The sequence below is a fragment of the Saimiri boliviensis genome, chromosome 13 (genome assembly GCF_048565385.1).
Source record: "Saimiri boliviensis isolate mSaiBol1 chromosome 13, mSaiBol1.pri, whole genome shotgun sequence".
Taxonomy (NCBI): Eukaryota; Metazoa; Chordata; class Mammalia; order Primates; family Cebidae; genus Saimiri; species Saimiri boliviensis.
Window position 1 is genome coordinate 59,647,910 of NC_133461.1, and position 14,558 is coordinate 59,662,467.

Sequence of the window (14,558 nt, forward strand, 5' to 3'; positions counted from 1 at the left end):
CTCCTCAGCCTCCCGAGTAGCTGGGATAAGAGGCATGCGTCACCATGCATGGGTAACTTTTAAACATATTTAGTAGAGATGAGGTTTTGCTGTGTTGCACAGACTGGTCTTGAACTCCTGAGCTCAGTGATTCTCACTCCTCGGCCTCCCAAAGTGCTAGGTTTACAGGCACGAGCCACTGTGCCCAGCCTAGAATATTAATTTTTTTTAAATGGGATGTTATGATGAACAAAGTTGCTCATGGGGCTTACAGGCTGGCAAGGAAGACAAACACGGAGTAAGCAAACACAAGTGTGAACTGAGGCGTGGTATGAAGGAGGTCTCACCGCAAGTCAGTAGAAGGAGTCGTGGGGGTGACATCAAGTGGAGGTACTGTCATTTTACCATGTTTTAACAGGGACACTTCCAGTCATATGATCACTGGACCCTGACACAACTTTTCCAAGCCTTTTCCTGATACCTTCCTTCTCATTAGCATCTCCTGGGCCAGTCCAGTGTCTTGACGCAGTGGTTGAACCCATGAAAATGGGAAGCCCTTATTTCACCTCCAAAAACGGTTTCAGAGGAAGTGGAGGGGGAAAGGGAATGGCGGGGAGTTCGCAGGGGTGAGGTGGCAGGGCAACAGGCCTGGGTTAGAGCCCCAAGGACCATCCCCGCCCATACCCAAGGCAGCTGTGGACGGGCTCTCCAAAGTGTTGGTGAACTGTCACAGTCACAGCCAAGGCTGGGAGGGGAGCCAGGCCTGCAGCTGGAGTCCGCCCTCCAGCGCCGCCCAGCCCTGCCTTAAACTTTTCCTCTGGCTCGGGTTTTTTAGCTTGACTACCCCCATGCTGCAGTTAGTTGACCAGTTCTGTATGAAGTGAGCTTCTCCCATGTGCTCGCAACCCCAACCCCCTGGGGATGCTCGGGCCACCTGCCTCTGCTTCATGTCCCCTGCCTGGTCCTCCAGCTCCCAGGCCTAGTAGGAGGGTGGCTGATTCCCTGGAGGGAGAAAATGAAGCCTGGATCTGGAGCTTCTTCTCTCTGGCTGCACTTGACAATGACTTGGGGACTTTTAGAAGGGTACGAGCACCCTCTACCATTTAAGGTACAATTTTGTGGGCAAAGTCCTTGGCATTTTCTAAAGCTCACTGGCTATTTGTCTGCAGTGCCTTGGATGATAAAGAGGGTGACCCAGAATTCTCCTGAGTTCCTCCCCATCCTCTAGGGAACCTTCTAGCTGGCTACTGCCTTAGTGGGAACCTCCTTTCTGCTGGGAAAATCCCCTAAGGATTTGGGATCAGACAACCCTTTCGTCTCCCCCTCCCCAGCTCCCAGCTGAGCCTGAGGGCTGACTAGCAGGGCCTAAGGCCACCTCTGAGATCCAACCTTGCCATCATCATGTGACATCCCTAGGGAGCTTTCCCGCCATAGGAGGTAGCTGCCTTCCAGCTGTTGTTGCCAGCCAGGAAGTCCTCTTCCCCACCTAGACTTGAAAACTTGCCAGGAGCAGCTCAACCTGAACTCCCTTGGCCAGAAAGCCACAGCAGGCAGATTAGGCACCGCGTGGGAGTGGGTGTGGGGGCTGGGTGGGGGCTCCAGGCTCCAGGGAACTTTCCTACATTAGGAGCTGGGGAGCTGGCCCCCAAATAAAATTGTCTTGAAAGAAAAGAACAAAGTGTGTTGGCACAGCAAGGCCTTTCTTCTGCTCTGGGGCATGACCGAGGTCACAGCTCCCTGCTGGGCTGGGGTGGGGACCGTTCCTCTTGAATGGGCACGTGTGTGTGCTCTGCCCGCCCTGGCTCAGCCTCCTCTGAGAGAGCTGCTTGCAGGCCTGGGCTGTCCTCTCCTGGCGGATGAACAAAACCCGAGAGCAAAAACATTTCACGTTCAGTCAGAGTGCTCAGAGGAACCACGTTTTTCTGAGAGTACAGATTCTTCCAGCATTAGACTCTACTTGAGAACGCAAAACAATCCAGTGCCATGATGCCTTCTTCCCTTTTTACATTTTTGAGGACCACTCAGAGGACTCCTGCTAGGTGGCGGTGGGGACAAAGGGCCGGTGTGTACCTGGCCATGGGTGAGATGCTCAGGAGTGGGTTGGCTGAAGTGGGGGTTGGCTGCCTTCTTACCCAGCCCTTAGGGCCTGCCGGAACATCTCCACGTGGGGCGGCTTCCTCAAATGTGAGGCATTTCCCAGGAGAATGGCTGCTTGTGTCAGGGCAGGAGGATGCTTAGGCCTAGCAATCCTGCCTCTTCCCGGTTGCTTGAACTTGGACAAGTTGCTTAACCCCATGAGCCTCTGTTTTCTCACTTGTGAAAAGGGGAAAATGTAAATAGTGGGGCCTTGGTGGAGGAGGGTGGGAATGAAAGAAGGAAGAGCCTGGAAGGAAGGTCTTTCCCCCTCCTCATCCCACCCCCCAAGTGGCCCTTGTTTTTCCATTTCACTATCGGTCTTCCTCTTCAGTTTCCCTTGGAAAAGCCTCTCTGGAGCTTTCTAACACCTGCATGCCTGGCCGCCACCCCAGATCCCTTAAATCAGAACCTCTGAGGGTGAGACCCAGGCGTGGGTAGTTTTTCAGTTTCCTGATGGCTCAGGCTGAGAACCACTTCCCTAAAGACCAGAGCAAACAGGCCAGGCACGGTGGTTCATGCCTGTTTTGAGGCTGAAGTTGGGGGGGGTCACTTGAGACCACAGCCTCCAGACCAGCCTGGGCAACATAGTGAGACCCCCATCTCTTTAAAAAAAAATTTAAAAATTGGCTGGGCACAGTGGCTCACACCTGTAATCCCGGCACTTTGAGGGGCCAAGGCGGGTGGATCACCTGAGGTCAGGAGTTTGAGACCAGCCCGGCCAACATGGTGAAACCCTGTCTCTACTAAAAATACAAAAAATAGCAAGGCATGGTGGTGGGCACCTATAATCCCAGCTACTTGGGAGGCTGAGGCAGGAGAATCGCTTGAACCCAGGAGGCAGAGGTTGCAGTGAGATAAGATCTAGCCATTGCACTCCAGCCTGGGCAACAGGAGTGAAACTTGGTCTTAAAAAAAAAAAAGGCATGGTGCATGTAATCTTAGCATTTTGGGAGTCTGAGGTGGGAGGATCACTTGAGCCCAGGAGTTTGAGGTTGCAGTGAACCATGATCATACCACTATACTCCAGCCTGGATGACCAAGTGATACCTGTCTCTACCAAACAAAAAACACAACAAAAACCAAAGGAAACAGGGACAATGGAAGGTACTAGAGAGTTGGGCGTGGCGGGTTCTGGCTGTCAGCAGGACCCTCTTGGCTTCTGCAGGGCACCTGGCCAGCCCCAGCGGGGTGGATCCGGTACCCAGGTGTAATTGTCAGGGTGTGACCCTCAGGGAGGAGGATGTCAAAGGTCCATCACATGTCAAAGGTCCAACACGATTTGTGCTTTCTGTAAGGAGGTAACTTTGAAGTTCACCTGCTTCAAGGCTGGTACCCGGGAGGGCGTTGCTCTGCCAGGTAACCCCCTGCTGCCATTGTCCCGCCTTCCCCAAGGGCGTTCTCAGCAACCCTGAAAAAGTGATACTCAGCCTGTTGCTTTCTGGGAATCGTCCCAAGAAGGCCAGCTGCTGATGCTGGTGTAAGAAACGAAGAGAAGGGGAAGAGGTTCAAAAGAGAGATGATTTCCAAGCCAGGAAATTGCAGTTGGGCTGAAGTAGGGAGGCCCCACCTTGTGCGGCTGTGGCTTCTGCCTGTGCTGTGAGCAGGGGCCGCTGTGGGGGCTGAACTCCTGGCTCCATCCCTGGGGAGCCCAGGCTGCTGGGCTGTCAGAGTCTGTTTTGGGCCAGGCCCAGCCCTGTGTCTGGAGGACTTTCCAGCACACTGCAAAACGCACTCTGTGACCTTCCGGGCGTAAGGGAATGTGCACTGTCAACGGGACTTTTTGAGTGCTTCCAATTCTGCTTCCTGATTTCTGTCATTGACAGTAAGAACCAGGGAATCTTTGTAAAAAGTGAACACACATAATGTGAGCTGCCATCTCCAATAGCTGGTGGCCACCTTTGCTAGCATCAGGGAAAGGAGGTGCAGAGCTGAACACAGACATGATGCAGGGACAGGGCACCAGGGATGTTTCTTTCTTTTTCTTATTTTTGAGACAGTCTTGCTCTGTTGCCCAAGCTGGAGTGCAGTGGCATGATCTCGGCTCACTGTAACCTCCACCTTCCAGATTCAAAGAACTCTTTTTTTTTTTTTTTTTAAGACGTGGTTTCACCATGTTGGTCAGGCTGGTCTTGAACTCCCAACCTTATGTGATCTGCCCACCTTGGCCTCCAAGGTGCTTGGATTACAGGCATGAGCCACCACACTCAGCTTTTTTGGGGGCGGGGGGCGCGAGGAGGGTTTCAAACAATTCTTATGCCTCAGTCATAGCTGGGACTACAGGCACATGCCACCACGCCTGGCTAATTTTTGTATTTTCTGTAGACACCAGGTTTCACCATGTTGGCCAGGCCAGTCTTGAACCTTGCTAGCCTCAAGTGATCTGCCCCCCTTGGCCTCCCAAAGTGCTGGGATTAGAGGGGTGAGCCACCGTGCCTGGCCAGGAATGTTTCTTTAAAACACAAAACCAAGCAATCTCTAGTGACACCTGAAACAAGGCCTCAAAAACTGTGACCTGTAGAACAGAAATTTGGTGAAACAGAAGCTCTGTTTGGGGGCTGAAAATTGTCCTTCTCAAATGGGAGTCTCGGTGGAGAATTTCTAAGCTGTGTGTTTCCCTTACTGGGAAGCGGGTGCCCAGGGCAGGTGGAGGATGGGGGAGCCCCTGCCTTCCTTAGGCTGAACACCCCGAGCCAGATCTGGACCGAGGAGACCAACGCCCCCTTCTGGCCAGCCTGGAAGAGCAGGCAGGGTCCTGCGAGCCCTGAATCCTCTTTATTCGGGTCCAGCACTGGAAGGTGCTAGTAGCAGCAGCCAGTAAAGAGAGATGCCATCCCTTCTGTCCACAGGTATCGAGTGAACTTCAGACCTAGATATGTCACTAAGTACAAGACAGTGACGCAGCTGGAGTGGAGGTGCTGTCCTGGCTTTAGAGGGGGAGACTGCCAAGAAGGTCCCAAAGACCCTGTGAAGACCCTCAGCCCCACACCCACTCGGCCTCGAAACAACTTGAAGAAAGCCACAGGTAGCTTATTTGTGCTGTGCTGTTATATATGGCTGGCCACCTTTAACATTGCCAGTGCTCCTTCAAACAACAGGATTTATGCTTTACAATGGTGAGCTTTGAATGGTCTTCGAATAACACACATAAGATGCCTGCAGTAGCCACGTGCAACAGACAAATGTATTCGAAGGAGTGGTAGCAATTGGAAGACAAACTTTCTTGGAAGTAAATTGCTTTGCTAGAGCCAGCTTGTTGTGAAAACCAATGCCTTAAAAATCAGGGTAGGAAATGCCAGTGGGTTCAGACTTGTGTCACCTAGAGGCACAGCTGTAAGGAGAGTCAGATGTAATGATGTACTGCTTGCTTTAACTTGGACCCATAAATCTGAATTTAAGGAGGTTAAATTCCCCCTACCCTGGAGACAGTCTCGTTCTGTTGCCCAGGCTGGAGTGCAATGGCTGGCGTGATCTCAGCTTACTGCAACCTCTGCCTCTCAGGTGCAAGCAATTCTCCTGCCTCAGCCTCCTGAGTAGCTGGGATTACAGGCACATGCCACCTCGCCCAGCTAATTTTTGTATTTAGTAGAGGTAGGATTTTAGCATGTCTGTCAGACTGACCTCAAACTCCTGACCTCGTGGTCCACCCGCTTTGGCCTCCCAAAGTGCTGGGATTACAAGTGTGAGCTACTGCACCCAGCCTGTTTTTTATTTTTAATTAATTTATTTTTTTGAGATGGAGTCTTGCTCTGTTGCCCAGGCTGGAGTGCAGCGGCATGATTTCAGCTCACTGCAACCTCTGCCTACATGGTTCATGTGATTCTCCTGCCTCAGCCTCCTTAGTAGCTGAGATTACAGGCACCTGCCACTACATCCTGCTAATTTTTGTACTTTTAGTAGAGATGGGGTTTTGCCATGTTGGTCAGACTGGTCTTGAACTTCCAACCTCAGGTGATCCTTCTACCTCAGTGCTGGGATTACAGGTATGAGCCATGTGCCTGGGTGCTGGGATTATAGGTGTGAGCCACCGTGCCTGGCCTAAAATTGTATTTTAAAAAAATAGAGCCAGGTGTGGTGGCTCAAGCCTGTAATCCCAGCACTTTGGGAGGCCGAGGCGGGTGGATCACAAGGTCAAGAGATCGAGACCATCCTGGTCAACATGGTGAAACCCCGTCTCTATACTAAAATTACAAAAATTAGCTGGGCATGGTGGCTCGTGCCTGTAATCCCAGCTACTCAGGAGGCTGAGGCAGGAGAATTGCCTGAACCCAGGAGGCGGAGGTTGCGGTGAGCTGAGATCACGCCATTGCACTCCAGCCTGGGTAACAAGAGCGAAACTCCGTCTCAAAAAAAGAAAAAAGAAGAAAAAAAATAGATAAATAGAATAATTCCTGTTCTGTTTGAGATATTTGTAAAGCTAACCCCTAAATTAGAATTTCACTTGTAGTTCACTTTTGCTTTTAAGTGTAAAAGGACTTCAATGGATAAAAACTTCTTAGTACTTCGTTCTACATCACTTAATTTTCTCTCTCTCTCTCTCTCTCTCTCTCTCTCTCTCTCTCTCTCTTTTCTTTGATGGAGTCTTGCTCTTTCACCCAGGCTGGAGTGCAGCGGCACAATCTAGGCTCACTGCACTTCTGTCTCCTGAGTTCAAGTGATTCTCCTGCCTCAGCCTCCTAAGTAGCTGGGATTACAGGTGCCTGCCACCACACCTGGCTAATTTTTGTATTTTTAGTAGAGATGGGGTTTCACCATGCTGTCCAGGCTGGTCTTGAACTTCTGATCTCAGGTGATCTGCCCACCCTAGTCTCCCAAAGTGCTGAGATTACAGGCGTGAGCCACTATGCTCAGCCATCACTTCATCTTTGTAAGTTCAGTCACAATAAATGCAGCCTAGGTTTTCTTATGACATTATATACTTAAATGATATTTTGCCATGAGGTGTTCTCAATTTTGAAAATGGTAGTGCTTCCCAACATTGTCTGTAAAAATAGAATTTTTTTTTGAGATTCTTTAATAACTTTATTTCTTTTATAGAGTTGGTCTCTTTTTTTTATTATTGCATTTTAGGTTTTGGGGTACATGTGATGAACATGCAAGATTGTTGCATAGGTACACACATGGCAGTGTGGTTTGCTGCCTTCCGTCCCCTCACCTGTATCTGTCATTTCTCCCCATGCTATCTCTTCCCACCTCCCCACCCCCCCGCCCCTCCCCCATTTCCCCCCAACGGACCCCAGTGTGTAGTGCTCCCCTCCCTGTGTCCATGTGTTCTCATTGTTCAACACCCGCCTATGAGTGAGAATATACGGTGTTTGATTTTCTGCTCTTGTGTCAGTTTGCTGAGAATGATGGTTTCCAGGTTCATCCATGTCCCTACAAAGGACGTGAACTCATCGTTTAAAAATAGATTTTAAAATGATTTTTTAACTACAAAAGTAATGCATGTCATTTAAAGAGTGTTTGCAAAATACAGGAAAAATATTTAAGGATACATAATCTCATGACTAAATGAAAACTACTATTGACATTTTGCTATAAAACCTTATTCTGTTTCCTATGTCTGCACATTCATTTTGTTAAAGAAAAATTCATTCATCTCACAAATGGTTATCGAACTTCTATATCTGTCAGGCTCTTTACTGAGTACTTGGAATAAGCGAGAAAAAAGGCAGACAGAGTCCCTGACTTCATGGAAGGCAAACATTAGACAGTAATTACAATAATTCATGATACATACTGTGATGGGGGAATATGACATGGGAGCTGGTGGATTGTAATACTTTATTTTTGTTTTGTTTCATGTTAGTGTTTGTTTGACAGAAGTTTAAGCATATTGTAGTTTAATAAGTTGAATAGCTTTATAAGGACTAATAGGAAAAAAAAATGATCCCTGTCCCCAACCCTCTTCTTTTCCTGGAGGTAGTACTTTAAACTCTTCAGATGAATCTTTTGGAATTTACTTCCATATATATTGGTTTTTCACTATGGGAGGTGAGAATTTAACTCCCTTTCATCTACTCTTCAACACATGGCTCTTATCTCCCCATCCCTTTCATACAGTTAAACTATATTCTTTATTTATTCAGTATTCAATGTTTACACTGTAGTAACTGTGTAGATAATGTTTACAGATGAGCCATGTGGTGTACTATGAATAGGTTTTCTTTTCTACACAGCTTTTTGATTCGTTACAGTTAATCATTGTCTTATGTTTTTCCTTTGCTTGGTTTTCTGTGTTTTTATCGCTATTTAAACCCACCTCTTCTCTGGTTCTCTAAATGTCCCCTCCATATGTACAGACAAAGCAGTTTCATCTTCTTGAAGAAGTCTCCCTTGAGCCTTCTCACTTGCCCTACCTGGACTGGACATCCTCCTTTCCTGTCATCACCCAAGGATCTTAACTTGCCCCTCTCCTGTTGAATTTCCTGTTTCCTGTGTCCCCTGCTCCCTCTTTCTTGGTTTATTCCCTTACTTTGCTTGAGCATGTCCTTAAGTAGCTTCATGAGACAATTAAATGGGAGGCAAAGTTTTTACTACTCTATAGTCTGAAAATTATTTTTATTCTAGCTTCAGAAATCTAGGCCAGAAATCACTTTCCTTGAGAATTTTGAAAATAGTGCTCAGTTTTCTTTTAGCTTCCAATATTGCTGCTAAAAAAGACCAAAATTTTCTGACTCCCGGTTTTTTAAGTGTGACTTGAGTAGGTTTTTTTTTCTCCCCTCTGTCTCTCTCTCTCTCCCTCTCCCTCTCTCTCTCTCTCTCTCTTTTTTTTTTTTTTTTTTTTTTTTTTTGTTCTTTTAGTGGGATTTTAGGAGGAAGTAAATATTTGCATTCTTCGACTTAGTGAATCCTACTATATATGGTCAGATGGTGCTATTGTTGGGAGACACTGATGGAATAGTTGCTTTATCTCTGTTGCTTTTTGTTTCTCAAACTGCAAACAGGGCTAAAGAATATCTATGAGACCCTTCAAGCACAGAAATGTTAATAAAAGTAAAAGACAAAACATTCAGGCATTGCTTTGAGGATAACACCAGATGATGTGATATCATATGATATCACCATCCAACAGCTAATGGGCGGATCTTGCTAAAGTGGCTTCTTGTGGTTTTACTGTATGCAGTCAACTCTTAGGGTGTGGCTGCAGTTCACTAATATGGGCTCGAAGGGTTCATATGATAAAGCAGATAATGAATGTTTCCTCTCAGGGTGAAAGAGCCCACTGGTTATCTATTAGGTGCCATGTACATATTATTTCAACAGCTCTAGGAGGAATTGTACCCGTTCTTTATAGATGAGAGGATTATAGTTCACAAAAGTTAGTGAACTTGTTTGAGGGCAAACAGTAAATAGAAGTAGAGGTGTATTTGACTCCAAAGCCCAAATTCTTTTCTAATGTACCACAGTAATTACCTACAATTGTGTAGTGACCTGTAAGTGAAGGTGTGTGTGTATTTTGTAGTTACCCTGTTTACTGTCTTGGCAGAAACTGGCTAAAGGCAGAAAATGTTAATTCATGTCCAACTTTATCTTTGTAACAGATAATGAACCCAGTCAAGTCTCGGAGCCCAAGAAGACTTTGTCCCCAAATGGTACAGCACAACCAAGCTGGGGAACAGACCCAAAAGCGGGGCCCCAGGAACTTCAGGAAAAGAAGATACAGGTGCTCGAGGAGAAGGTTCTCCGACTCACAAGGACGGTTCTTGACCTCCAATCTTCCCTTGCTGGAGTGAGTGAAAATCTCAAACATGCCACTCAGGACGATGCCAGTAAAACACGGGCCCCAGGGCTCAGCAGCCAGCACCCCCAGCCTGACGTCACTGTTAGTGGAGACACAGAAACAGCCCAGCATCCTGGCATCCTCAACACTAAGGAACCTGGCATGACGGACATCAAGTCCGAATTGGCTGAAGTCAAAGATACTCTGAAGAACAAAAGTAACAAGCTGGAAGAGCTGGATGGGAAAGTGAAGGGCTATGAAGGGCAGCTCAGACAGCTCCAGGAAGCAGCCCAGGGCCCGACAGTGACCATGACAGCCAATGAACTCTACCAGGCCTATGTGGACAGTAAGATTGATGCCCTGAGAGAGGAGCTCATGGAGGGCATGGACAGAAAGCTGGCTGACCTGAAGAACTCATGTGAGTACAGGCTCATCGGCCTCCAACAGCAATGTGACGACTATGGGAGCAGCTACCTGGGAGTGATAGAGCTGATAGGAGAGAAGGAAACAAGCCTGAGAAAAGAAATAAACAACCTCCGAGCCCGGCTCCAGGAGCCTTCAGCCCAGGCAAATTGCTCTAATGGTGAAAAGAATGGTGACATTGGTCAACAGATCAAGAAATTGGACCAGAAAATTGAGAGAGTTGCTGAAGCCACAAGAATGCTGAATGGAAGACTGGACAATGAGTTTGACCGCCTTGTAGTTCCAGAGCCAGATGTGGATTTCGATGCAAAATGGAATGAACTCGATGCAAGGATCAATGTGACGGAGAAGAATGCTGAAGAACATTGCTTTTACATTGAGGAAACCCTACGGGGGACCATTAATGGAGAGGTGAGTGACTTGAAGCAACTTGTGGATCAGAAAATACAGTCTCTGGAAGACCGTCTGGGGAGCATTCTCCTACAGATGGCCAACAACACTGATGCAGAGCTCGGTCCCCCGGGGGCGGCAGCCCAGCCGGGAGTGTCAGGGTCAGGAGATGAACAGATCATGATGGAATTATACCACCTGAAGCACAAAGTTGAAGTTGTTGAAGACATTTGCCTGCAGAACTTACAGAGAAAGCCTCATGGGATGGAAGGTGCTTTGCCAAACAGGGAAGACCACACAGGGCGTGACAACCTGCGCCTTTTGAAATCTCTAAACGACACGATGCACAGGAAGTTTCAAGAAACCAAACGGACCATCCAGAAACTTCAACAGGATTTTAGTTTTCTTTCTTCTCAACTAAACCGCACAGAAAATAATGTGACTCAACTTCAGAAGGAAATGAGCAAGTGTAGAGCAGGTGAACATGCTGGCCCGGGTGGGTTCACTAAGACGGGTGAGCAAGAAAAGACAGTGGGGACCCTACCATCCCCCCAGGACCCCATGGCTCATTGCTGCGGTCAGCTGGAGGAGAGGTGGCAGAGGCTGCTGAGCCAGGTCCTCTCGGAGCTGGACACCTGTAAGGAAGGCACACGGGGGGTCCAGACGGAGCTCTCCGTGGTGGAAAGCAGGATGTCTCATATCGAGAAAACTTGTAGCAAGCTGGATTCCATCTCGGGAAGTCTTCAGAGGATCAAGGAGGGGCTCAACAAGCACGTCAGCAGCCTGTGGAACTGCGTCAGGCAGATGAATGGGACGCTCAGGTCGCATTCCAGAGACATTTCTGGCCTGAAGAATTCAGTCCAGCAGTTCTATAGCCACGTCTTCCAGATTTCATCTGATTTGCAAGATCTGGTCAAATTTCAACCATCAGCAAGTAAGTTGAATCTTACAATTCTATTTCTTGTATTTCTTTGCAGCACACGATAGCATTTTTTTTTTTTTTTTTTTTTTTTTTTTTTTTTTAAGATGGAGTCTCGCTCTGTCACCCAGGTTGGAGTACAGTGGCATGATCCTGGCTCACTGCAACCTCTACCCCCTGGGGTTCAGGCAATTCTCCTGTCTCAGCCTCCCGAGTAGCTGGGATTACAGGTGCGCCACCGCACCCAGCTAATATTTGTATTTTTAGTAGAGATGGGGTTTCACTATGTTGGCCAGGATGGTCTTGATCTCTTGACCTTGTGATCCGCCCACCTTGGCTTCCCAAAGTGCTGGGATTACAGGCATGAGCTACGGTGCCTGTCTGATAGCATTTTTTAAAAAAGTTTTTTGTTCATTTTTTATTTTGTTGAAACTTCAGTGTAAAAATGTGACCATTTTTGGACAGTTAATGGAATGAACTAAATGCCATCAGTCCTACCCAAAATATGGTTCATAGATTGGTGCCTGTTTGTGAATTATCTGGTGCTGGGTAGCAATGAGATAAATATGCAATCTCAATGTTAGTATTTAAGAACTTCTAAAATAATTTGACAGGCCAGTCGTAGCGGCTCACATCTGTAATCCCAGCACTTTGGGAGGTCAAGGTGGGTGGATCAACTGACATAAGGCATTCAAGACCAACCTGGCCAACGTGGTGTAAAGCCATCTCTACTAAAAATACAAAAATTATCTGCGTGTGGTGGCACACGCCTGTAGTCCCAGCTACTCGGGAGGTTGAGATGGGAGAATTGCTTGAACCCGGGAGGCGGAGGTTGCAGTGAGCTGACCACTGCACTCCAGCCTGGGCAGCAGAGTGAGATTCCATCTCAAATAAATAAATAAACAAATAAATAAAAATAAATAAAATAATTTGACAACATTGCAGTATTCAAGCACATGATCTATGTATTTTACAAAAATAGCCCACAACACATTGAAAATTAAGAAGGAAAACCGGTTCTTCTCACAGATGGAGGGCAGAATATTATCTATAGAATCATGTTGGTAAGCTCAGAGTTGGGGTCAGATTTTTGGCATAACAGCTCGGGGCAGTGGGTGTTGTCTTCTCTTCTACCTACGGAGTCTCCTCTGTTCACCTCTCTTCAAGCCTCACATTTTATCTGTGTCATTTTCATCTTCAGGGCTTAGCCGATGGCAGATGGGATGCTGTCATGTTTGTTTCCAGACACAGACGGAACCGTGGATGAGAGCAGTGTAGGGGCAGAAACTGTCTAAGTCCCTTTGGTCCCTGGGTTCAGGAAGCTCAGCAGTAGTGCTGAGAGCAGTGCTGGCTGCACCTTAAGCACTCAGCAAATGTTTGTTGAATGAATGAATGAGTAATATATGCAATAAGATTAATTTTTTGTTACTTGAGGGGTTAAATGCAGCATCCTCAAAGGACAGAGCTTCTGTTGTATCTGGGTTTGTACTCTGAGCCAGCCTCAGTCATGAGCCAGCCCTCTTTAGTCGGAGTCCGGGCGTGAAAGGAAGGAAGAGGGAGCCAGTGGTTTTGAGCACTTTACGTAGAACCCCAGCTTGGTCCCTTCAGAGGGACTGAATCCCATCACAGCCTCACAGGGAAGGCACACTGTTTTCCAGCAGGGAAAATGTGTCCAAAGTCACATGGCTGTTCAGCGGGGGAGCCCGGATGGGAACCAGGCCAGGCTGCATCCAAGAATTGTTTTCTTCCAGTCCAGCCATGAGGACGCTGTGTCTCCCAGAGCTGACTGCAGACTTGTCTGGTTCACAGGGGCTTGTTGAGAGGCCTGTTTTGTGCTAAAAGGAGCCTGTTTCCTGACCTCCCCCTCCCTGTTTTCTCCTGTGCTTGCCTTTGGGACTTCTGCCTCCCCGACCTGGTTCAGCTCTGGGTAACACAGACCCTTGCACAAGGAACTGAGATTTCACAGCCTCTGTGAGCCTTGGGATTTTGTGATCAAGCCACAGATGAGACATAAAACCCGAGGTGGGGAAAAGTAAAACATGGGAAGCAGGCAAGCTCTGGCTTGGCCAGGAGAGCCAGGGCCAGGGCCCGCAGCTCAGGAGGGTGGAGAGGGTCCAAGATAGGTGGGGAAATGCCCTGGACGTCCCCAGAGCACTGTGCTTATCTTGAAGATGAGGAGTCACCTAGGCTCAGGAGGACCAGGAATCTGTCCCCCACCCCAGTATCCGGCCCACTGTACCTCCCTGTTTATAACCCAGCCCTCCCCCTGTCCAGGGCCACTCAGCTCCTCTATCTCTGGAATGTTGAGTAGAGGTCACAAGACCATGTATGTGTTCATAGAATGATTGTCCCTTGTGGTGACAATGCTGTCTGGTCTGTGCCTTATGATAACAGATTGAACCAGATATTTCCAGTTGATTTGGAACTCCCTGGCAGCGTGGGAAGCTCTGTTAACATTGTCACATTTGTCTTTTGCAGTAGGAGTTGGGGGTGGATCCCTTTAAAGAGAAAGTGGCTTACAAAACATCCCTTTGGATTGAACTCATGGTAGTGAGTGTAGACTGCATGGAGTTTTGAGAATTTCTTTGATTGGAAAAGAGCCAGAAATACACAAGCTGTCCTTGTCTAGCATCCAGCTCTGGGAGACTTGGAACCTGAGTACCGTACGTGGGAGAATCTGGAGCTAAGGTCACAATGAAAGTGACAAGTCAGTCAGTTAAAAGTCAACAGAACATTTGTTGAGGGTCTACGATGTGCAAGGCTCTTGGGGGAACTGGATAGAAGTAGGCATAATCCTTACTCTAAAGCGTTTTCAATGACAGTGGGAAAGAGACTCACAGGTCTGCAGAGAGGGTGAATGAGATTGTTTGTGGCACAGGAGTTTATCCCGTTAGTGCATAAGATCTTATTGAGCTCGCACGATGTGGTAGGTAATGGCTGTGTGGGGGAGTATGTGGATAAAAGACAGTCTGATGGGGAAACAAGCAGATA

General features: G+C 47.7%; 1 protein-coding gene across 1 annotated transcript in view; it reads left to right on the forward strand.

Moving 5' to 3' along the window:
• Window positions 1-14,558, forward strand: part of EMILIN2 (elastin microfibril interfacer 2) — a 61,540-nt gene that overhangs the window by 29,631 nt on the left and 17,351 nt on the right. Inside the window, exons 3-4 of the mRNA XM_039463866.2 lie at window positions 4,962-5,137; window positions 9,657-11,582. Coding sequence (XP_039319800.1) covers window positions 4,962-5,137; window positions 9,657-11,582 — 2,102 coding nt within the window. The remainder of the gene's footprint in view (window positions 1-4,961; window positions 5,138-9,656; window positions 11,583-14,558) is intronic.